General features: G+C 34.5%; 1 protein-coding gene across 1 annotated transcript; it reads left to right on the top strand.

Moving 5' to 3' along the window:
- The first annotated feature begins 782 nt into the window (after positions 1-782).
- eIF2Bgamma (eukaryotic translation initiation factor 2B subunit gamma) lies at positions 783-5937 on the top strand. The gene is made up of 5 exons (XM_089636904.1): positions 783-832; positions 986-1169; positions 1727-2553; positions 3432-3661; positions 5676-5937. The coding sequence occupies exons 2-5, from the start codon at positions 995-997 to the stop codon at positions 5836-5838; spliced, it is 1395 nt and encodes a 464-aa protein (XP_089493030.1). The 5' UTR covers positions 783-832; positions 986-994; the 3' UTR covers positions 5839-5937.
- Positions 5938-25267: the final 19330 nt, after the last annotated feature.

Below are 25267 nucleotides of genomic sequence, written 5' to 3'. Positions count from 1 at the left end.
GTGAATCGACCCGAGTTTGCATATGTGCAAAGTTATCATGATTTTTCAATGCGTAAAATTAAAATATTGTTTGAAATTAATTGTTTCAGATACATTAAAAAGTATGGCCTCAAATCTAAATTCATGTTTTGTATTGATGTTCCTCTTGAAGATAAATAATTTGCAAAACAAGTTCCAATAAACCACTTCGTGGGCGCCAATTTCACACTGTTCTATATGATGGATGAAAACCACGGTGTTTTACTCTAAATGCTTATCTTTGCAAGCGGTTAAAGATAGAACTGAAGAAAGAAAAAACTTTATTTTATTCATTGAGTTTTGATATACATATTGTTGCTTTCCCAGTGCCAGTGGAGTAAAGTTTATTATATTGTTTAATTCGCAATTCTTACTAGCACGATCAGGACGTCTAAACAAACAAAATTTTGATCTTGGCTTTTTCATCTTTTAACATCTCCCAACGTAAGTAGCAGTTTCTTGTGGTAATTAAGTGGAATGGAAGTGTTATTTGAATAATTTGTGCATATTAAGATGCAAACGGAGTATGGAAATTTTACCCAATATTTCTTTGCGTTAGCCCTAAATTTTTTTTTTCTGAAGTTTTGCGAAATATAATAGGATTTTTATGTTTCGGAACAGAATATTTCATAAATAAACCACTCACGAATATTTCGAGCGCAAAATGTTTCGCCTGTGACTACGTCCATCACTAGTGCGCCAACCAGAACTTTATCTATGCACCAACTGTCACGTAAAACAAGGTCATTCTAAATTATACCAATATATCGCATATGTCTATGATTATATCTGTCATCACCTCCGAGTAACTTACGTATGTTGTTGATTTTTCTCATTATTTTTGTGAATATACAGTTTTACAAACATCAGCGGACGCGTCTCTTAACTGGTTTTTTTCATATTTAATTTATTTTGCGCTACATTTTAATTATTTGGAATGTCTGTTGATAGTTGTTTACATTTTTAGGTTATATCAATGAAACCTGAAGCTGGTACTAAAATGCTCGAGTTCCAAGCTGTAGTGTTGGCCGGTGGACGCGGTTCCCGGTTACCAGACATTCCAGGAGCTCCCCCTAAATGTCTCCTGCCTGTTGGACCCTATCCACTGGTCTGGTATCCATTGAATTTACTCGAACGTCAAGGATTTCAAGGTATTTACCAATGTTTTTCATAAGAATTCTTTAAATATGCAGGATCGTTACTATGAATATAATTTTACATTTCAGAACCTGTATAACAATAAATTCTCTCTAATGTTCTATTTTCTGAGTGTCTCATAATTTAACTATAATTTCATCATATATTAATGAATCACTGTTGTGTGTTCTACTGTGTTTTTTTAGAATATGTATTCTTATTACTGTTTTTTAATTACAGAACAACTTACGTAAGGTACTGGTAAATTTTGACTTAAAACTACCGTTTCCAAAATGGTGCGTCAGTTAGCAGATTTTTGCATACAGTAATGTGTACGAAATAAATATGAAATAGTACTGTTTTCCGTAATCGTAAATGTGTTGTTTATTGTCATAAAGTTGAATCAAAGGTTTGTTTTTTTTAAAGTGCGTATTAAAAACGGTAGTCGTTGGTAAATTTTTTCTCTATTCCATGGTGTGTGTTTCCCTATTACATGCTGGTATAATACTATTCTGGCGTTTTTTGCGTTCTCTTTAATTATGTATTAAATAGTATCATTGTATATTTTCAGATGTCATGCTGGTTATCTTGGACACAGAAAAGGCTGAAGTACAAAGTGCTCTGGAAAAAACGGGCTTAAAAATAAAAATTGAATACTTGACAATCCCATTTGACAAAGATTGGGGAACGGCTGACTCTCTCCGACATATTCACGATCACATTGTGACTGACTTAGTGGTTGTATCTTGTGATTTTATAACTGACATTAATCTGGATAACGTTTTGGACTTGTTCAGAAAGCACAATGCTTCCGCCGTTTCTTTGCTTTTTGATAATGGACCACAGGAATATATTCAAGTTCCCGGGCCCAAGATCAAGGAGAAACCAGAAAGAGATCTCATCGGCATTGACAAGGAAACAAATCGCCTGGTGTTCTTAGCAAGTGCTAGCGATTTCGATGAATTAGTCGATCTACCAAGAGTTCTGTTACAGAAACATCCTGTTCTCAGTTTGCAAAGCAGGCTGCTGGATTCCCACGTGTATGTTCTGAAGAAATGGGTAGTGGACTTCTTACTGGATGAACAGCATTTCACCACGGTCAAGGGTGAACTCCTACCTTATATTATAAAGAAGCAGCTGTCCAAGCCAGTCAAACCATTGGAAGACAAAAATGCTTCTGTAGCTCATGTTGACATGCACAAAGATATCTTCAGGTTTGCCACTCAGGAGGGATTTGACCAAATGATACGACAAGCATCCACTTTCAATGACCATGTTAGTGGGATGAAGGCTTGTTACCATAATGACCTGATTCGGTGTTATGCCTATATACCTCCTAAAGACAGTTACGCAATCAGAGTGAATACTTTATCAGCCTTTTGCCTTATTAATAGTAAAGTAAGTGTTCATTATTTTATCAGAATAATATTATTTTACCATGCATGCCAGGATAGGAGGTCTGCGTGTATCGCTGTCATAGCAATGATAACTACACCTCTGCCACAGGTTGCCTTAAGCTTTTTTATTTAATATTCCTTTATTATTATTTTTAATTATTAAAAATACTCATTTCATTTGTGACTCTGTTTTGTAACTCCAGTTCAATGAGTTCTGGAACTTAATTTCAAGATTTTAAGCTTTGAATTTTTATTTCATTTTCAAAATTTCAAGTGTTTGTTTGAATAATTCAGACAAGAGATAGAGTACCCACCTGTAATATTATATTTTTAGTAGAAAATTATTTTAATTGCCATTTTCAAAATTAAAACTAATTCGTGGAGAATTCAGACTATTCCCATTGATGTATTATATTTAGACGAGACATGAAGTGAAAAAGATGGTCCCACTTTTTTACCTTCAATTAGTTCAATATAACCTACAACGCTCTACGACCAGAAACTAACGAATCCTGTCCCCGCACACTGCTACTTGTGTGATAATAGTCGACGAGATAATAGTACCCAATAGCACCTCCATGACTATCCTGTGATTTTTCACGAGTCTACGCTAGTGTTACATAATTACAAGCCCTGTAAAACTGCTAGATAGCAGTTTATCAATGGGTTCTTAATAATAATAATCTACATATATATTTATTTTTTTAAATTTAGGATCAATAAAATCATAATGAATATGGTTCACTATGTTCGTTGATTTAGCAAGATGTGTCTGAATCTTGTTGATGAATGGGTTGATCATCTTGCTCCGTGAACAAATAATGTTCTTAGGCAAAGAGTTACACACAGAGTTAAGTTTTAATCAAAATTTGCTTTCAGATCATCAAGAAATGGGAAGACGTTGCCAAGAGCAATGTCCTCCCCAGAATACATCCAAACAGTGATGTAAAGTCAAAGCAGATAGATGAAGATTCAGTTGTCGGTGATCAGACAATCATCAGTGAAAAGACATCTATTAAGTGTTCTACAATGGGAACCCATTGCAAAATAGAAAACAAAGTAAGGTTGACTAACTGCATCCTAATGAACAACGTTACAGTCAAAGAGGGGTAAGTTATCGTTTCTCATTTGGTTGCTATAAATTCTCTCCTCACTAATAATACGCTGTGTCCGTGAGAAATCTGGCGAATGTGCATTACATAGAGAACTCAAATTTTTCGATCTGGGCCTTTCGATTTTATTTTTCTGACCTAGTTGCGCCATCTCTTGGGCCAGCAAGTAGCCCATTTAAAAATATATATATATTTGGTTTGACTGAACATTGAATTTTCCTCTCAGTGACTGGCTCGTAAACTGCTGTCAACTTTAAAAATGTATTTTAATATATTAATTTGGTTTGACTGATTTAACTCTCCAGGAACTGAAATCAACACCGCTAACACCTAAGCCAAATAAAAAATTGAATTGTTCTGACATTTTTTTTGTATATTAACTGCTGTAAATTTTTAAAAACATTGTCATCCAATTTCAGAAAAATGCATGTGTGTGCATGAGTGCTACCAAAAGGTGATAGAATACATTATCATTGACAACGAGTGTATCTGCCAAGTTTCAGCTTGACCGGATGTTGGAAAGTGGGTTAATTTCCACTTACAAGATTCCATTTCCTTCGTTCATTTACTAATTTATTCTTTCAATCCAGAAAACGAAATTGAATTTCAAGTATATGTATTTTTTAACTGGAGTCGAGTCTACGCTTAAACTTTACGCTTAACGCAATTTAAAAGACATAGAACAGCTAATATTAACCCCTAGCGACCAATTTTTTTCAAGTTCTTCCTACAACTTTTGAGTCTATTTACTCGAAAACGAAACTCCAAATCAAAAAAGTATGCTACGAGATCGACTCTAAAAGTGATGTAGATTTACCAATTTCCCACTTGTACTATGAATTTCCATACACCATGAATACATTTTTTTTCTCAATCTACGTTTTAATTGAACCACATATTGCTTTGTTGGTAATTATCACAATCTTTGTAAACTGCAGATGAATTCTTTTGGGTAACTCATCAAATGACAATTCAACACGCCTTTAAAAAGTGATATAAAGTCATGAAAAGTGATGAAACAAAAATTAGGTTACTTAGGTTAGATTTATATATTAGTTTTTTCATCGCTTTTAATGGCTTTTTAAAGGTGTGTTAAGTTATCATGGAACCATTTATATGTTCCAAATCTAATAAGTGCAAAAAAGGAATAAATTACCAGTGCAAAATATATACATACTATAAATAGGTGAAATTAATGTTAGTTTAAAAACGACATCCACGATTAATCATCTGGATCCTCGTGAATCACAAAAGATATAAACGATTGATAACAAGACATGCCATGAAATAACAACATTTTCACGTAAACAATGGCAGGTGCATGTAGATACCATTAAAAAACCTTATAAATCGATCGAAGTTGTAGCATGTAAAACATGCTAAATGAAAATACTTAACAAGCTTTATATGAAACAGGTTGGAAATGAACCAAAATCTTATCGTGGTCATATCTTCCTTACTTGAAGAGTTCAGATTATTGTTTTCGGCAGAAAACACAAGAATTCACAGAATTTAGAATGTTTACAATCACTTCATTCATTAATTGTGATGACACAGAACATGGTATGTGTCGGCCATCCGTCATCTTGCATCACTTACCATTCTTTACTTGAATCTGTATGTCAGATACCATTGATTACATATCTCAAATGGTCCGTTAAAACAGTGCTACCACTACAAAAGTGATCTCCAGGGAAAGAGGACTTAAATTTTCTTCAAAAATGTCAGTTAACATGGTCTACACACCCGAGCGGCTCATTTTTCAGCTTAGATCTTTAATAAAATCATAGAATTCTTTATACTCCATACTTCAACGACCTCTGTGACCCAGCTATAAGGTTCATCGGCTACGACTTTTCACATTATTTATTATTTTTACTTTTGCTCCTGATGTTGAGAACCATAAAATAAAATTCACCAAAGTTGTAAATTATTGTCAAATCTAAAATCAGATTTTTCAAAAATTAACTATTTAGTTTGAACATTATTGATGTTTTTGTCGCTGTTTCAGATGCCACTTGCAGGACTGCATCATTTACTCGGGGGCTACAGTTGAGTCAGATTGCTCCTTGAAGCTTTGTATAGTTGGCCCGAGTTATATTGTGCCAACCAAGACTGAAGCCCAACAGCAGATCTACTCGGAGACTAATGATGACATGATAACCCTCGGTTGAAGTGACTTCTTTAAATAATATTTTTCATGTTTTGTGTAAAACTTTTAATAATAGACTGGGCTTCTATTTATAATAAATTATAATATTTACATTGGTTCATTGAGCGAGTTCTCGATTTTTTTTTCTGTCTTTAATTAATTTTTACTACTACATATTAATATTACTACAGTGCAGAGCCTGGTGGCAAATCTACTTTATATTGATTTGTCTGTATGTGTTGTCTTTATGTGGGGGGGGGGGGTGTTATTAGCTGTTACAATGTGAATAGAAGGTACATTACAAATGATATTTATAAAATATTTATTTTAACTGAATCATTCTGAATTTCATAAAATATTTCTGCAACATGTTTTAAACAAAGTATTTAACATTTGTACATCAAGGTATTTCTGTATTAGCAAGTAAAATGGGTTTAATCATATTTTTTTATTAAATTTCTAACACATTACAAATTAAAATTTATTGAGTATAAAAAATTACACATAATATTTGCAATAAAAAGTTTTAAATATATAAAAAAATATATATAAAAATCTAAATAATTACAGGCAGTGGTGAAGACCACGTCAATGAGGAGAGGTTCTTTCAAGAATCAGTAAAATTTCCCTTTTGAATCTTTCTTGAAGTAAAATATATCAGAAGAGATTTGGTTCAGGAGCAATATACTTCTCCCCACCAGTAGAACCATTGGCAGGTTGGTTCTACAGGCAGAAAGATAGAATAATCTATGATGACTTGTCTAAGATAGTCATCAGGAATATAGAGAAGTGTGTGCTCCAAAATAGCCGAGTTCTCGATATAGCCTCACACCAGACTGAATGAGTGGCTACACCCCTCTCTTCTGAAATGCAAGGAGTGGAATCCGAGAATGCCATGCATATATGTACATATTTAGCTGAGTTATGCAGTCTTAACATTGAGAATGTTCATGCCATTATGCTACCGCAACAATGGCTGCCACAGTATTTCCGATAGATAACCTGTTGTAATGTTTTTATTATAAAAGTTTTTTTTTCTTCTATAAACACAGCCGCTAAAACTCACAAAACAGTTTGTCAGCAGGTCATGTTCACAATACGTATTAATTATGCAACAAAATCACACACATAATGAGAAACCACAATAAAATAGACACAGAAGAATAACATTTTAAGGGACTACAATACATAGATAGACAGATATAATTCAACATACTCACAAGCATACACACACCCAACTTATAGCAAAGCTAAATACATGTCAACGGGAGTCCCACAGGGGTCAATTCTCGGTCAACATACTCATAAGCATACACACAGCATACTTAAAACACTCTCATAGGCATATTTATATAATTACATGCATATGTGCATATGATCAATGGATACTAGTGTATTTGTTAACAATAAGAGAATGGTGAACCAAACCTTACCATAAACTACATAAACTCCAAACCAACTATTGTTACAACCCTTCCAAAAAACGACACAATGTAAACAAACTGAAGTGCTATTACCAAAATGTCAGAGGCATGAAAACTAAACTTAAGGACTTTAAAATACATGCCCCAACACTGCCACATGACATCCTCATTCTTACGGAAACCTGGCTGGAACCATCCATCAACTCTGCTGAGCTTGGTCTACCCCACCATCATATTTACCGGTCTGACAGAAGTCAACAAACCAGCGCTAAATCTAGAGGCGGTGGCGTCATGATAGCTGTCAACAAGATACATCCTTCAAAACTTCTGAATACCAAAAATTCTAATGTGGAGCAAGTTTACATTTTACTAAACGGCAAAAATCAAAAAAATATCATAGGCAGTGTTTATATTCCGCCATCATCAGATATAAGTGTATACAAAAGTCATTTCGAGGATATTGAACAACTGTCGTTTAAATTTCCAAATAGTAAAATCACTATCATCGGTGATTACAATTTACCAAAAATCAACTGGGGTACCCGCGACAATTCTACATTATCTCAAAACTCTAGCTTAACTGACACAGAAAAAGAAATAGTTGAATTATGTGATTTCCTTAACCTAGTTCAATTAGACAATGTAAAAAATGACAATAATAGATTACTAGATCTTGTTCTTTGTACCGACTTGTCAACTGCGGTTGAAAAGTCACTCGATTCAGTTCTTCCCCCTGATTCTCATCACCCACCTTTAGATATTACTGTATTATGTAACCCTATAAAATGCCAAATTAAAAACCAGACACAATATCCTAACTTTAATAAAGCCAATTATGTTGCAATACGCGATTATCTATATAACACTGACTGGTCTATACTAGAAGGAGGTAATCTCGATGAGAATATTAAAGCCTTTTACGATCATCTATATAAAACCATAGAAAACTTTGTCCCAATTAGTTATAAACTATCTTCAAATTTCCCTCGCTGGTTTAGCAAGGACCTCATTAACATAGTAATTGAGAAGAAAAAAGCGCATAAAATTTACAAAGAAACAACAAATCTTTCTGATTTTATAATTTTCAGCAAGCTGCGAAAAGATTGTAATAAATTATCAAACATTTGTTATAATAATTACATTAAGAATGTGGAATTTTCGATTGGTAACAATGTAAAACATTTTTTCAACTATTGTAAAGCTCAAAATAACAACAACCTTGGCATACCTGAAACTATGCACTATAAACTGAAAACTTCCTGTAAAATCAAAGATATTGTCAATTTGTTTGCAGATTTTTTTAAGGATGTATATGAAACAGATATCCCTGATGAAGACATTCCAAACTTTGAGTCCGATATAAATTTACAACTATCTCAGATACATATTGAGATTAAAGAAATTGCAGCATGTATCAAACTACTGGAACCTAAATCGTGCTCAGGGCCAGATAAAATTCCCCCCTTATTTCTAAAAAACTGTGGGAGTAGTGTCTCTTACCCTCTGTACCTACTATTTAATCAATCACTTTTAACAGGCAAGTTCCCACAAATATGGAAAAATAGCTTTCTCACTCCTATATTTAAAAGCGGAGACAAGTCTTTAGTTGAAAATTACAGACCAATATGCATACAATCGTCAATACCAAAAATTTTTGAAAAGTTAATTCTCCAAAAAATATGTTCTTGCATAAAATTTAATATCTCATCATTTCAACATGGTTTTATCTCTGGACGATCTACCTTAACTAACCTTACACTGTATGAACATTTTATCTCTGGTGCTCTTGCTAATAGAGAACAAGTTGATTCAATTTACACGGATTTTAGTAAAGCCTTTGATAAGGTTTGCATTAAAATTCTTATAAATAAATTGTCTAAATTAGGAATAAGTGGTAATTTATTATGTTGGATTAAGAATTATTTATCAAAACGTGTACTAGGACGGGTTGTTTCGGAGAATCTGAACAATTCATCAAATTTCAACGTTCATTTTCAAGTTCTGTGAAAGATTTTTTCAAGTTCTGTTTTTATTTCAGTTTTGTTAAGCAACTAGCCTACAATGATATAAAAACAGAACTTGAATAAGTCTTTCACAGAACCCGAAAATGAACGTTGAAATTTGATGAATTGTTCATATTCTCCGAAACAACCCGTCCTAACTGTCTGTATTAAAGAACACTTATCTTACGAATTTGAAGCCACTAGTGGTGTGCCTCAGGGTTCGCACCTTGGTCCAATATTGTTTATACTATTCATAAACGATGTCACTTCCATATTCACTGATGTTAACATATTATTATTTGCTGATGACATGAAAATATATAAAATCATAAAAAATATATACGACTGCTTGTCCCTCCAATCCAATTTTATAAAATTCGTAGAATGGTGTACCATTAACAAACTTACACTTAACATAAAAAAATGTCAAATCATGAGTTTCTTTAGAATTAAAAACCCTATCAAATATAGTTACTCTTTTAACAATCACAGTTTATTGTCAGTACCTGTAATAAGGGACCTTGGAATAACCTTCGACTCTAAACTACTATTTACCAATCACATTGATATAATAACGGGTAAAGCAATGAAAATTCTGGGCTTCATTGTAAGAATTTGTAAAGATTTTAAAAATATCCAAACATTTAAAATACTATATACAACTCTGGTTAGGAGTCATTTAGAATACAATTCCCCCATATGGAACCCTTTCTACAAAAGCCATGCAAACTCCATTGAAAGAATCCAACGCAAATTTCTCAGATCAATTAATTTCAAATTAGGTATTCCCGCGGTTGACATAAACTATGAATCTTTATTACAAAAAATGAGACTCTTATCGTTAAAAGATAGAAGAATACTCAATGATCTTATTTTTTTATTTAAAATAAACAATAACTGGTTTGACTCCCCTGAATTGGTCTCATTAATAAATTACCATGTACCTAGTAGACCGACTCGACTCAAAACACCTTTCCACTGTGACAATACTATGACGAACGCAGAACAAAACTCAACCATAAATCGCTTGCATATTTTAGGCAATGAATATGCTAATATTGATCACGCTGCCGGTAATCTGTCTTCATACAAAAGATGCGTTAAACTAAATTTGTTTGCTAGTACCACGTAAATACATCATGTAAACATAATATGCCTACCAGTACATCTAAAACTATTAATGCACTTGAAATCATAAGTACTTGTAAAATTTATCATATCGGTTAACATAATCCAGGATTTATTACTTTTTATATTTAAATCATTGTCGGTACCTTGAGATAGGTATCTTATTGGTACATTTTATTGTTTTATTTCAATCTTTAAATTTTTATTTTTATTTTTACTTTTTCCAAATAAATTATGGTTTGTACTTTAATACTTTATATTTTAAACTATTCACTTTACAATTTACTTTTATACATTATAGTTTTTATACACTACTTATTACCTTACTTTTTACCTATTTTCTTAAATTTTACTAACATTTATACTGTTATTCTTCATGTTGTTGTACTATTATAAGTATGTCAATTATGTTAATGGCACGTGTTGTGCCGTATATGTGTAAATAAATAAATAAATAAATAAATATCAGTATAGAAAATCTTGATCCATTAACCACTGTTTTAGCTTTTTAAGTTCAGTTGTGCAGGTAAATTCACTTTTTACATCCATTGGCATTTTATTAAATATACAACGCACAAGATAAGTTAACGTCCGTTGGTCGTATTTATGGTAACTGTTGGAATGGACATACCTTCATTTTGACTGAATCTCTTGTTTTGGGTGTGATCTACCTTTTGTTTATACAATATATAATAATCTGATAAATGTGTTTAGGAGTTATGGCTTTATTTTAGAGAAAAATATCAAATTAAGAAAGCTTTGTCACGGTTGACCTTTAATGAAATAACCCAAATATGGGAAGCATTTAAGAGACAATAACAAATGGGATTTTGAATACATTCAGGGAAGCCTGTGGGCGCAATGTTGAAACGATGGACGAGGGAAGGAAGATGAATTGTTCCACTCATTTTATGTGAATGAGTTTTTTCATTCCTTGTAAGCCCTCTTCTATCAGAGGATCTTCACCCAGCAGACTGCAGCCCGGAACAGCGCTCGTGCCAGTCACATCGCTTTCGAAGCTTTGTAGTACTTTGTAGTAGGCTTCCATCAATCTTTGAAAATTTGTGTATTTGTCGCTTCTAATAATCTGGCCAAGATATCTAAATTTTCTTCTTTTTACATCTGGTACAATTCTGCAAATTTATGAAGAACTTTTAAATTTTTAACCCTAACAGACCGGGTTAATTTTTTTTAAATTGCACTTATATGATGTAATTCGTACATCATTTCAAGGGCTCTTATATACAGGTTTATGCTTAGTTACGTGTACAACTTTCCACGCCATACTGAAGAACAGAGAATACGGAACAAAAAATCAATCTGATTATAAAACTCATTCCCGCTATCAGAAATAATAATTTAAATACTAAATGGTGTTTTAACCCATTTTACACGGACATCATAACAGTTGGTTGAAATGGGTATCAATGAATGAGTGCCGCGCACAGGGACACCTAACATCAAAACAACATGTATTAGAGTTAAAAACTTAAAGTTTTGTTATTAATTGGAGCTAGTAGGACTACTAACAGATAACAGGATACTACCACTTGAGCTTTTGAAAGTGGAAAGCACCAATCCTGTAGAAACATGGAGAGGATGTAGAAACTCCCATTCACCTGTGATGCCAATATCACAACTTAAGGGTCATTATATTCATTATTTTTTTTCCTATATGTATGTCATAGGTTTTCCTTCTTCAATTTACTTTGTAGCAACACAATTATTACTTTTTTTTAAATTAAACAATAACTTTGTAAACATCACTTATAGGTAAATACTTAATGCCGACCGGGTTTCGCTACAACCGTAGCTTCATCAGGACAGTATAATACTAAACATCTAAAATATAAATTAACATGTGTTGATATCGCGGTAAGTAGACAGTCTGAGCTACAGTGGAAGAGGTAGGGATAGGTGGGAGATTGAGAGGCAAGTGCTCTTTGTCAATAGGGAACAATCTGAGTATAGGGCTTTTATTTAGGTTTATTTGGATGTTGATGACTTTGCTATTGACGTTTTTGGCTTTCCTTAACTCTAGCGCCTCTAAGTTATCCAACCTAAGGCCTATTCGGTTTTTATGTAATAGACTGACGCCAGTATTTTTGTCAAACGTATGGTTGGTTGATATGAGATGATTTGCAAATTCGGAGAACCCATTACTGTTTAAGCATCTTAGGTGTTCTTTGACTCGCGTGTTGATATTACGTGCTGTTTTGCCTATGTAAAACGCGGGACAGTCACTACATTGTGAGTAAATACCTGAATGATTTAACCGATGTTCTTTGTCCTTAACGTTCATCAAAAATTTACCTATACTATTGTTAGTGTAAAAAGCTGGTTTGAAACGTGAAAACGCTAACCACATTTTACTTAAGTTTTTACTCCATTCGTAAAAAAATTGAGAGAATTCGAAATTTCGAAAACACATTCGTTTTGTTTGATGAATTTGGAAGAAAACTGTAACTTCACTTTTATTTCGTTCATAAAATCAGATTACGACAGCGGCGCGAAATATGAATTATTCATTTTGGATATTTTTTAGGATTTTATTAATCGCATCCAGTTTATATACTATATATGAGGCAAACTGTAAAGAATTATTATTTCTCTTTCTAACGTCAAAAAAATTACCTATTTCCGAATAATAGAAAAAAAGAAAAGAATACTTTTAAAAACATGGACGCCCGGTCATATATGACCCTAAAACGCTGAAGGGGTTGAAAGTTCAATTAGTTTTTTTTTGGGGGCCCAATTGAGGATGTAAGGTCTCCTAATTATTTTCGGCTATGCCGTCACATTGGTCACTGACCAGGCTTGGTAGTCACCTCAAACAAATGGAAAGCTCTTTTGGACTGCTTAATGAACTTTCAAATTGTTGACCCCAGCTAAATTCTTTTGAAATTCGTAACTCTGGGAACTTCTCACGAGGACAACAATGGCTCGAGAGTCATTTTCGAGTCTCGCCGCGCGCCAAGAGTTGCCAAATGGAGTACCTACCTACCTACCCACTGTCATAAGCGTCTCAGACAATTGTCCATTAAACAATCCATAACTGATAAACGCAACAGTAAATAATTGTCGGTCCTATGGCATTTAATATTCGAGATTCATTGAAATAATAGTTATTTTATTCAAAATAATATTTACTGTCATTCAACCATCCGCCATCTTTGTTTCGGTAAAACTTTCTGGTTTGCGCATTGCATTCCAAATACCGCAATATTTTCCCGCCATTATTTTATGAATCACTATTAGGACGAGTTGTTTCAGAGGATTTATACAATTCTTCAAATTTCAAATTCTGTGAAAGTTCTGTTACTATTTCAGTTCTGACAAGTAAATACCTATAATGATATAATAACAGAACTTGAATAGGACATTCACTGAACTCATAAATGAACGTTGACCGCTCCTGTGTAGTGTATTTTTGCTTAGCTTGAAAATTACGAAATCCAAGAACATGTCCAGTTAGGAGGTATATTGGTGAATGGTGAAAAAAGATATTTGCTAAAGCGAGAATTAATTTATTTATATTCCCGCTCGTACAAACATTAGTAGTTTTTTTACGTAATGTAGATTAATTTTATCTAATGTTCATTTGATTTTTCACACATTAAACATCTTTGTCTGTGTGTGTTCATTGTAAGAAATATATTTCTCCTCATTATTTAATTGAGACATTTATAGACACCTATAAGGTACCAATATCTATGATGTTTAATATTAAATACACATTTTTCCTCAATATTTGGTCTTCCCACAATTCGCCGTCCTGGTTGTTTAACTTTGTCAAGTGTCCAATAAGGAAAGTAGCGTTGAAATTCTACTAAGAGGCAAAATAAATTGTTTTAAGGTTATTTCGGGATTGCAACAATAACATTTGGCTGTCATCAGTTGTTTTGTTTTGCTCTATCTAAAAATAATTTTATACCATTCTTTTTTGCTTTCTGGCAAAAAAAAAGTGTAGTGTGTTGTGCCTTGAGGTTTCTTCTCCCTCCTGATCTTCCAGGAGTCACTTTTCGCTGCTGATTTCCAGATATTTATAAACTTTTTTACTTCTGTCATTTTCCATACTATTGTTGTAGTTGTTTACTGTTGTGAATAATGGAGGAAGATTTCCCTCCTGGATCCCCTACAAAGCCCCCAGATCCCTCTCCAGACCCCCCAGACGGGGAAAATGTAGAAATTTCTGACAGTGATTCTGTCATTTTGACTTCTACCAAAAAAAGGAAATTTACTCCTTCTTCCCCAATAAAACTTGACTCGCCTTTGACTTCACAGTCCCCACCAGCACTTTCTCAACTTCCTCCAACAAACTTTTATTCTCCTCATTCCCGTGGCCCATTCATAGTATACGCCCAAAAAACTGAGCAAGGAAAAACCATCCACCCTCTTGAATTTGGCAAATTCCTATCAAATAGCAAGAATCTTTCAATCAAGCCTGGGGGTGTAAAAGCCGAGGGTCGCTTCCGAATCTCCGTCGAATTCCTCTCAGGGTCAGCTGCCAACAGTTTCATCAAAAATATCTTCATTTCATCTAATTCAAAGTTCAAGGCATATATCCCTACTTTCAATGTCACTCGCATGGGCCTGGTCAGAGGTATCTCGACTGATCTGTCCATCGAAGAAATTCTGTCTTCACTTTCAACCCCCCAACACATTGGCAATCCCATAAAAGCCAGGAGGCTAAATTACAAGGACTCCTCTGAGGGTATAATTTCTTGGAAGCCCTCCCAATCTGTCGTTATCACCTTTGAAGGTCAATCTCTTCCCTCCCATATATATTTATTCTTCAACTCATTACCAGTTGAAATGTATACTTATCCCACCACTCAATGCTTCAATTGCTGCCGTTTTGGTCATACAAAAGCTGCATGCAGATCTCAACCCAGATGTTTTAAATGTGGAGAAAACCATGCAGCTGACCAATGTCCTTCTTCCTCCTCACCTAAATGTTTTAACTGCTCAGGCTCACATACAGCCATCAACACTTCTTGCCCAGAACAATCTCGCCAAAAAAATATCAAAATTTCTATGGCCTCTCAGAACTTGTCTTTTCTGCAGGCTTCTAAACTATTCCCGCCTGTCAAAAAATCATTTGCTGAGGCTTTATCCAGCAACTCCTCATCCAACCCTCTTCCCTCCTCTACAACAACTTCTTCTCGTTCAACTAAATTCACATACAAAAATGCTATCTCTAAACCGGCTCCTGGATACGATCAGCAACAACACAACTCACTGCTCTTAAATCCAAATGGTTCATCTTTTTCAAATGCCACAAATGGGTGTGCAAATAATTATAATCCCTCCTCAATGAACTCTCATAAACTTTCTGAAAAACTCTCCCAAGACAATTCTTCATTTATCCAAACTCTTATTATGCTTCTAATTGACCTCATTTCTTCTCAAACTAATCTACCGTCCAACGCTGCTACTATTATTTCCACATTGAAATCATTTATTCAAAATGACTCTTCAAGATGTCAGAATACTTCAGTGGAATAGCCGAAGTGCTATTTCTAACAAATCTGATCTCCTTAACCTTTTAAATTCCAACTTTATTTCTTTGGCTGCTATCTCGGAGACTTGGTTTACTCCATCCACCCACTTTAATGTGGGAGGGTATTCCTGTCTCCGCGACGACCGCCCAGGAGGTACGGGCGGCGGTGCTGCCCTTTTTATTAAAAAATCAATATCATTTTCCCCAATAAATAATATCAAACCCCCCAATGCTGACTTCCAAATGGTAGCAGCTAAAATAAAGGATACATCCTTTATTTCAGTCTATCTTCCCCCAACAGCCCACTTCAATAAACAAATTTGGTTGCAAATTGTAAGTCAACTAAGCCCTCCTTTCTTTATATTAGGCGATTTTAATGCCCATTCCCCCGTCTGGGGTTCTGCTTTCTCCGACCGAGATGGTCGAAGTGTGATGGATTTCCTAGATCAATCCAACCTTTTCCTTTTGAATGACGGATCTCCTACTAGGATCTCACGCCCCAGCACAAACCCCAGTGCAGTGGATCTCTCGATATGCTCTACTAGTCTAGCTTTTCTCACCTCGTGGGTGGTGTCCACCGACCCTTGCTCCAGTGATCATTTCCCGATCACCATTACTTATCAAACTTCTTTCCAATCAGACAAGTCTCATATTTCGACAAAGATTAAAACAAAACACACCAAATGGGATGAATTTAACTCTCATATGGACAAGTTCCTACTCAATTTACCCGCCACCGATATATTTTCCGTCAAAGATGATTATAATAACTTCAAATCAATGCTCATAACTGCAATAAATAAATCAAATCCTCCCCCTAAAACTAAATCTCTCAAAAAACTCCCTCCAACTCCCTGGTGGGATGAGGAATGTTCCAAAGTAGTAAGAATTCGGAAAGCTAAATCTCTTACCTATCGTTACAATATGACTATGGAGAACTATCTTATATACAAAAACGCTGAATCCAATGCCAAAAGGGTATTGAGGTCAAAAAAAAGATCCGGATGGTACAACTTCTGCAGTTCAGTATCTCCGAACACTCCAATTTCGGAAGTTTGGTCTATGATCCGAAGATTTCGATCCTCCTTCAGTTCACCATCTCCTCGAGCGTCTCATTCTAAATGGATCGATGAATTCTTGGACAAAATTGCCCCCCCTTCTGTACCTAACTTAGATGAAATAACGCCCATCTATAATACTCCTATGTCTAATCATTGGCTAGACTCTCCATTCACCTTAATTGAGCTAAAAAGTTGTTTATCAACAGTCAAGGACTCATCTCCAGGCAGAGATGGTATACCTTACAGCATTATCAAAAATAGTAATGATAATGTTCTAAACCACTTCTTAAGCATCTTAAATAAAATCTTCCAGACTGGTATAATGCCTGATGACTGGAGTTGTCAAATAATCATCCCTATTTTAAATACAAACAAATCACCAAATTCTGGATCCAACTACAGGCCAATCGCTCTTTCATCCACCCTCAGTAAACTTTATGAAAAATTAATTAAAAACCGATTAGAATTTTTTGTCGAGAGTAAACAGCTTCTCTCTCCATCTCAATTTGGATTTAGGAAAAAAAATCCACTCAAGATAACCTTGCCATCATCAGTACTGATATTAATTTATCAATTTCTAAACAGGAAGTTTGTCTTGCCGTCTTTATAGATATAGAAGGCGCCTTTGACAATGTCTCCATCCCAATCTTGAAAAAAAAACTTCTAGGCCTTGGCCTTCCCCCCATGTTTGTCCAATCTATTATTAATCTATTTCTAGATAGAAAAATTTTCATTGAACTTCCAGATATTTCTCCTCAAAATAGGTCTATTTGGAAGGGTTTACCACAAGGCGATGTATTGTCCCCCTTACTGTATAATATATACACATATGATATGCATGTCGCTATTCCCCCACAAGTAAAAGTTATTGAGTTCGCAGATGACATAGCTTTCTTCTTATCATCCAAAATCATCCCTCTCGCCGTCAAATATCTTAACGAAGCCATGAATGCCCTTTGCACATGGCTCACGTTAAATGGTCTTGAACTTTCAATCCAAAAGACTCAGTGTGTCACCTTCTCAAACCGCCATAAAAACCCCCCCGTTCAAATTTTATTTAAAAATTCTCCAATCCCCAACGCTTCTGAAGTAAAATTTTTGGGAGTAACATTTGATAGGAAACTTAAATGGTCTTCCCATATTAATAATTTAGTTACTAAATGCGAAAAAAATATAAATATCATCAGATCATTATCTGGCGTTTGGTGGGGAGCTCACCCTACTTGCATTAAGTTGCTTTACAACGCACTTATTCGAAGCCATCTTGACTATGCCTGCCCACTTTTTAGTACTGCCTCAAAAAATGTACTTGATAAATTAGACAAAATTCAATCTAAATCTTTGCGAATTATAACTGGAGCGATGCAATCATCACCCATCAATTCCCTTCAAATAGAATGTTCTGATCCTCCTCTTTATTTAAGGCGTCAACTATTTGCTGACAAATTTGTTCTTAAATGTTTAAATTCTAAATTTCATCAGGTTATCCCCAGCGTCTCGTTGTTCATTGACTCAACTCATTCATCTACAATCAGAGCTTCAACTAAACCTCTTCCTGACATCTGTAAAAATTTTAAGTCTCTCTCAGAGCTTCACATCATCCAAAATGATCTACTTCCCTTATACAAATTAAAATATAGTCACGTCACCCTATCCCCAACAATAATAGAAGGGATCGGAATCCTTAAAAGTCATTCCAATCTCCCGGCCCGAACTGTCAATAATATGTTCAATGACATTATTTCATCTAAATGGCCCAACTTTTCTCTTTTATTTACTGATGGATCCAAATCTCCCGACTCTCCTAACTGTGGTATAGGTATTAACGTTTACCACAATAATTCTAATGACAGAATATTTCATTCAATTTCAAATCAATTTTCAATATTTTCAGCCGAGTGTATTGCAATAATAGAATCTCTCAAATATATAATCAAAAATAATTTTGAACATTCCCTCGTTCTCTCTGACTCTCTCAGTTCCCTCCAAAAACTTAAATCCAGTCCTCTTCTTCATCCTGATGATCACTTTGTATGCCTTATTCGAGAGATGATAGCCTCCATTCAAAGCTCTGGTAAAACTGTAACTCTGATTTGGATTCCTGGACATGTTGGTGTCATGGGTAATGATATTGCGGATGCCTTGGCAAAACAAGGAGCGTCCAACCCTGTTGTTACCCTCGTAAACCACATTCCCCTATCTGACATTTTTTCCATCATCAAAGATAGATCCCGCAATGTTTGGTGGGAGTATTGGCACATTGCTAGTCAATCCAAGGGAGCCTGCTATGCCTCAATACAAAGGACTATTCCATTAAAACCGTGGTTTCAGCAATTTCCTCATTTTTCCAAAAAAGAAATTTCTTCACTCATTCGAATGAGGATCGGACATTGTTCCGTTCCTTCCCATCTTTTTAAAATTCACGTCCTTGACTCCCCAGATTGTACATTCTGTGGTCTAGAAGTGGGAACTTTAGATCACATATTTTTTGGTTGTCCCTCTCTAAACAAATATCCTCTCTTCTATCAAGCCTTATCTAAAATTGCCTCCCCTCCATTCAACATCTCATCTCTTCTAAGTCTGAACTCGACTCCAATTTTCATTATAATTTTGAAATTTGCCTATTTAAATAAAATTAATATTTAAATTCACCTTTCATTTCTCAATAATTTTAAATGATGGCCAAGAACACCCTTGAAGGGTGAAAGCCAGAAATAATGGAAAAAAAAAAAAAAAAAAAAGGTTATTTCGGACCCCCAAGCTATGATTGCGTTGCAACGAGATTCTCAAATTGATTGCCCGCAATTATTCGAAAAATAGTGGCATAAATAGTCTTAAAATAATCTGTTTGTGAACTTCTAAACTTGCACTTCTTAGTTCTTCTAAACTACGCAACGGATTTTGATAGGGTTTTCACTATCATTTAGAGAATTTCTTCTGGAAGGTTTATAATATATAATACATTCGCATTATATTTGTAGAAACTATGTAGATGTTTTGTAATCAAGTCGTAAAAATATTACCGGGCGCTTACATTTCTAACGCTGGCTAAACCTTATGAGATACATCAAAATAATGTTCTACGGAATTGTATATCTTAAAAAGGCCTACAGAAAATTCCGCGATGGTATATGTCTATCTCCTAAGGAAAACTCCCAGTAACGCCGCGCCGGGTACACGTCAGCTGGTATTCTGTAAAGCTTGGTTCGCAAAGTAGGTCAATAACCAGTCCCTATCCACTATCATCGGGGTTTCTCATCCGAATCTCGGATGTTAAATCAATAAAAATTAATGCCAGAGATCTTAAATGGTGTGCTGAAATTGCAATATTTAATACAGTCCTGCGATGCCGATAAAGTGTTATTTATTAAATGAATACTGAATTATTATTAACCTGTTAACCGGGGAGTTCAGTTTTGAATTACGCAACATATAACGGGCGCGAACTCCTTCACTAGGACGTATAAATACGTCACGCCCGGTGGACGTTAATTTTATTTTTATTTTTATTTTTTTATGCATCAAAAAAAGTGAAAACATCGAATTAAAAAATAGAATATTTACAAACAATTATAAAGCTTTTAAAAAAGGTTATAATTACAGAACAATAAATAAAAGCACACAGATAAAAGAGAAACAATGAGTTTAAAAAATTAAAATATGTAACAATTAAAAACTCAATTTCCGTGTGATATGTTCGGAAATATACGTCCCGCTCGTTCCAGGGCGCAACATATATTTCAAGGACGTATTTATACGTCCTACCCGTACCCGATACTGTTTACGTTTGACGTATTTATACGTCCCGCCCGGTTAACAGGTTAATCATTAAGAAAAACACAATAACGATTGCATGATTGGGCGGGCATGCGATGTACGCTGCTTTTTTATTGAGATATCGTCATCTAAGGGGTGGCAAAAGTTGATTATGATTATTTGTAACATAAACACAATTAAAATGTTCAGATTCATTAGTTATTCAGGCTGTAAGGGGAGTGGGCCTGCTATGCCTACAATGGACAAAGGCCACTGAAGTATTCCAGGACAAGCACGCCTGGAGGCTCTTCCTTAGAGCGAGGCTTAAATATAGGACAATTGAAGTGATTTAGCTAAGAAATCATTAAATTTCACGTGTGACGAACCATACATTTTTCACATATTTCACGGCCCTGAATTAATATTTATCCTTAAATGGTAATTAATCTTTGGGGACTCAAAAATATATTTGAAAAAATTGACATTTTTGAATGTGAATGAAGCAAAGAGTGTGTGCCAAGCGAGTTGTTTGGCGGTCCGTGCTCTCTGCCTACTCGTGCAGATATACGGTGACGGTTAGTTAGTTTTGTTTTATTTGATACATTGGAAGTGTTTTTTTTTATATAAAATATTATTTGGTAATGTGAGTCTCACTGGGTGGTCGCATTTTACAATTCTATGTTAATATAATCAACTGTATTGAAATTATGTTAAATTTAAACGAATTCAAATGAAATTAAAATAATTAAGGTAGTTATAAAAATAAGCAATATGTACCTATGTAATTATTAGTCCGGTTGTGTATAATATGCGTACTATGTAGGTAATTTTTTTTATTCTTTTGAGATTTTTTGTTTGGAGTACATCATTTTATGTTCTTTAATCCGTTTCTTAATTTTGTTTGTGAATTGTTTTTTGCTTTCCTAATTTTTTTGTGATCGGTTAGCAAATGAATAGAATAGTAGATATGAAGTGTAGAATTAACAATAACAAATTGCCTTCCTTACAACTTTGAACGGAAACAATTGTTCCATTATGCCCAATAACCCAGCACTCTGTCTTACTTACTCTAGCCTGACATCGTAGATCTCCATCCTATTTGAATTTCGTTAACACTGTTATGTATGGAAATTTAAGCCTTGATCAGGCAAATATTTGAATCTCGAAACACGTCCAGAAGGCATTTCTTGTGTTATTCTATGATATGGAAAATCCTCTTTTTCAACATTATCAATATTTGAATGCTCAACTTTTTAGACCTCTTACTGATCCGAAATCGAAAAAAGCTTTGACGACTTGCCCTATTGCATAAGGAGCAAAGTACCTCGACAAGTGACATTATCAAGAATACCTCCACGTGACACGAGCCACCTTCAAGCAGCCCGTAAAGAGTAAGGTAACTTGTCATTATTATTGCACCATGTTCCTCCTTATTCTCGTACCCGGCGAGATGTTACTGCATCGTGACTATCAAACAAAACAACGTAATGTGCAATTACGTAAATCGTAAAGGCCTCATCATCGTCAGATACGTTTACGTTACGCTTCCGCCGCTTAAGTTAGGAGTTAGAGCTTAAACCAGAGTTTCCCAACCATTGAACCATCGACCCCTTTTCACAGTTTTATTTTCTTTGGCACTGCTCCGGGCACTCTGGGTCTACTCCGTAACTCTTTTGACCACTGATAAATTAACAAAGTTTTTTTAAACACATTTTTACTGAAAAATGCATTTAACCACCGCCATCTTTTATTAATACAGGACGTGCTGTAGAAAATGACAGTTAAAAAAACCTGTTTTCGGACTTTTGCAGTGGGTTAGTTTATATTTATAATAGTACAGTTAGTATAGGTTAGTAGCAGGGATTAGTAACAAACCCTAACCTAAAACCCAGTGCAAAATTCAGTTCAATTTCTAGAGCACGGCTTGTAATAAAGATGGCGGTGATGTAACCAATCTTGGGGATAGTAATGTTTTCATTTAGTTATCGACGTACAATGCACACGAGGCAAGTTGTTCGCAAAAAACCAATTTTGGTGACCTTTTAATGACCTTTAACATCTCGAATTTCCCAGCTGATATTTTTAGGATTTTATAAAATACTTCGTCAGAACGTAAATGTATGCAAAAATTCAGCTTTATAGGAATTATTCCGACCCTTCTGGACTTTTTTGTCTAATTTGACTGTGCTATTAGAAAATTAATCAAGAGCATAGTATATTTGGTATTGACGAACGGTTCAGAGGAATAACTCTTGGACAGTCAAGTGAATTACTGTGTAGTGTGTAATGTCAAAACAGACTTTAATTAAATAATTTATACAACGCCTTCTTATTTCCCTCGCCTCACACTAACTGTCCTTCAGTGGCCCACTTTATGGCCACCATCGCGCTTAGGGAATCTTCTATCGTTAAACAATTTAAACATGGTGTTCTTTTTAATCATTTGTTTTGTTTTTTATTTATACAGGAGGCCATGAGGAAAATAATTTCCCTCCAGGGCATCTTTGGGGATGCTATGTGGAAGTTTTTAAATAATTTCACTTCTCGTTGAATGTACGCACGAGGTTTCCGGGATTTTTTCCATCTTGCATTGTTAAGTATTTTGTTTTTTCTTACTGGGAGCATTTAGATGTCATTTGGCTTAAAAAAATATACACGTGAAACCCCAGCTAGGCACAAAAATATTAAATAAATAAATAATAATAAATTTTATGTTGTAAGTAATCGTAATTACGAATTTGAAATCCGCATTAGTGGTCTACTGTTTGTGAGGCTTAGAAATTACCTCGTAACTATGCTATTATAACGTGTGGAATATTTCACTGAGCATTTTTATAAATTATGTGAGTTACGTATCACTATCTTTTTGATGTGAATACTGCACAGGACTTCCAGATTCGTATTCCAGAATTCTCATCAGTTCTTGAATTGCAAATCTTTTTTCTTATCGACATTACAAAACTGCTTTTTTACGTTGACCTTAATCATTGGTCGATATCTAATCATCGCTTACTGTAAAGTATTGTATACGACTCAGGTTATATTATAAATATCGAAGCTGCTAATTTTGTAGTCAGATTTAAAAATGAGCAGAATAATTTATTCTAGTTCATGTCACAGCTTGGGTTGTTGCTTTCTTCGATTACATCAGAGCTGCGCAACCGGTGTGCCACGGCACACTGGTGTGCAAAATAAACAAACAAGTTCTGGGCATAAAAAAATATAAAATAATATTTCTCAGCGTTTAGATGGAAAACTGGGCTTAGCCGATGGTGGCGGTTAAACTTGTAATTAATCCTTATATTTTGCACTGAAGTATATTGATATGCCAAAGAAAAAAATGGCTAGTTTGAAAATAATACTTAGCCACTAATGTGAAAAGTTGCATTTGGAATGCAAGAATGGTTTTTTCTGTGCCAATCAGCACTTGCAATAAGAGCACTAGAATGATTTTTCTTCCATCGCGCGTCCAAATACACTTTTGTAAGTGCGACTATGTTGAACATTAATAGTTTATTTACGTATTACGGGTGTTACGTTTGAAAAGTCCATTTACAAAAACTCGGGATATACAAAATTAGAAAGGACAATAGACTACAAATAGAAGCAAGAGATACGAAGTGGTGCATAATCGGCTAAATCATTGTTTTCGATTTTTAAGCAATAGTTGGAGATTTTTTCTAAAATTGTAAGCCATCGAAAAAAAATAACATTCCCAATAATATTGTTATTACAGTCAGAATGCGAGAATGGTTTTTCTTCGCATTCTTATGTTTTTTTTTTTATATTATTAATCGATTGATAACAAATATTAAAGTAGTATTTGCTATGATTTTATCCCGGTTTGAGAAAAAAAGTCTACGTACAGTTCCTGTTTTGTACCTATCTATCAAATTTCTTAACGTTTTTACTTTTAGTGTGCCGCGGAATTTTGATAGCAACTTTGGTGTATCGTTGGTGCTAAAAGGTTGCAGAGCACTGGATAATATTTTCTGATAAATTATCAAATATATCTTTTAGTTAGTTATCAAAGTGTGGTAAGCAATAATGATCGCTATTATTTTGGTAGTTTCCAGTCGATTGTCACAGCCTTGAACTGTTTTCGCCCTATAAACCGGTCTTGGAGATTCCAAGTCCGGGAGGATATCTGCATTAAAATGTATGTCTGTGTGCATAAGCCAAGTTTTTATGCAGAAGTTTAAAAAAATCTTTCGATTTGCATAGATTGGTAAGGATCTCTGGTGCAAAATGCATTAATTGTTTCATTGATGACGTGCCGATGGCGAGACGACACGTAAAAGAGCCACTTAACTATCAAATTTGGCTCTGTTTGCAAAAAACTTATTCCGTTTAGTAATACACAGATTAACACTGTTTTGGTTCATATTTACCTACATTTTACATAATATATGTATAACAATTTGGCTACGACTAGAATGTTTTATATTTGTAGAAAAGGTTCAACATTTTTGCTCGGAATAGTTACAACTTTATTTTAGTAACAGAAATGTGAAAGATTTCATTCGTACCAAAAGAAGTTTGAGTAGGTACCTACTATTATTTGATTATCCAGTTT

The sequence above is a fragment of the Hesperophylax consimilis genome, chromosome 1 (assembly GCF_061612785.1).
Source record: "Hesperophylax consimilis isolate HC1 chromosome 1, BYU_Hcon_1.0, whole genome shotgun sequence".
NCBI lineage: Eukaryota > Metazoa > Arthropoda > Insecta > Trichoptera > Limnephilidae > Hesperophylax > Hesperophylax consimilis.
This window is presented reverse-complemented; position numbering and strand designations above follow the sequence as displayed.

Bases quoted from the DNA above. Each gene is read 5' to 3' on its own strand.
- eIF2Bgamma (XM_089636904.1), top strand. From the start codon at position 995: ATGAAACCTGAAGCTGGTACTAAAATGCTCGAGTTCCAAGCTGTAGTG. The intron at 1,170-1,726 runs GTATTTACCAAT...GTATATTTTCAG, and splicing joins CGAACGTCAAGGATTTCAAG to ATGTCATGCTGGTTATCTTG. The intron at 3,662-5,675 runs GTAAGTTATCGT...TCGCTGTTTCAG, and splicing joins AACGTTACAGTCAAAGAGGG to ATGCCACTTGCAGGACTGCA.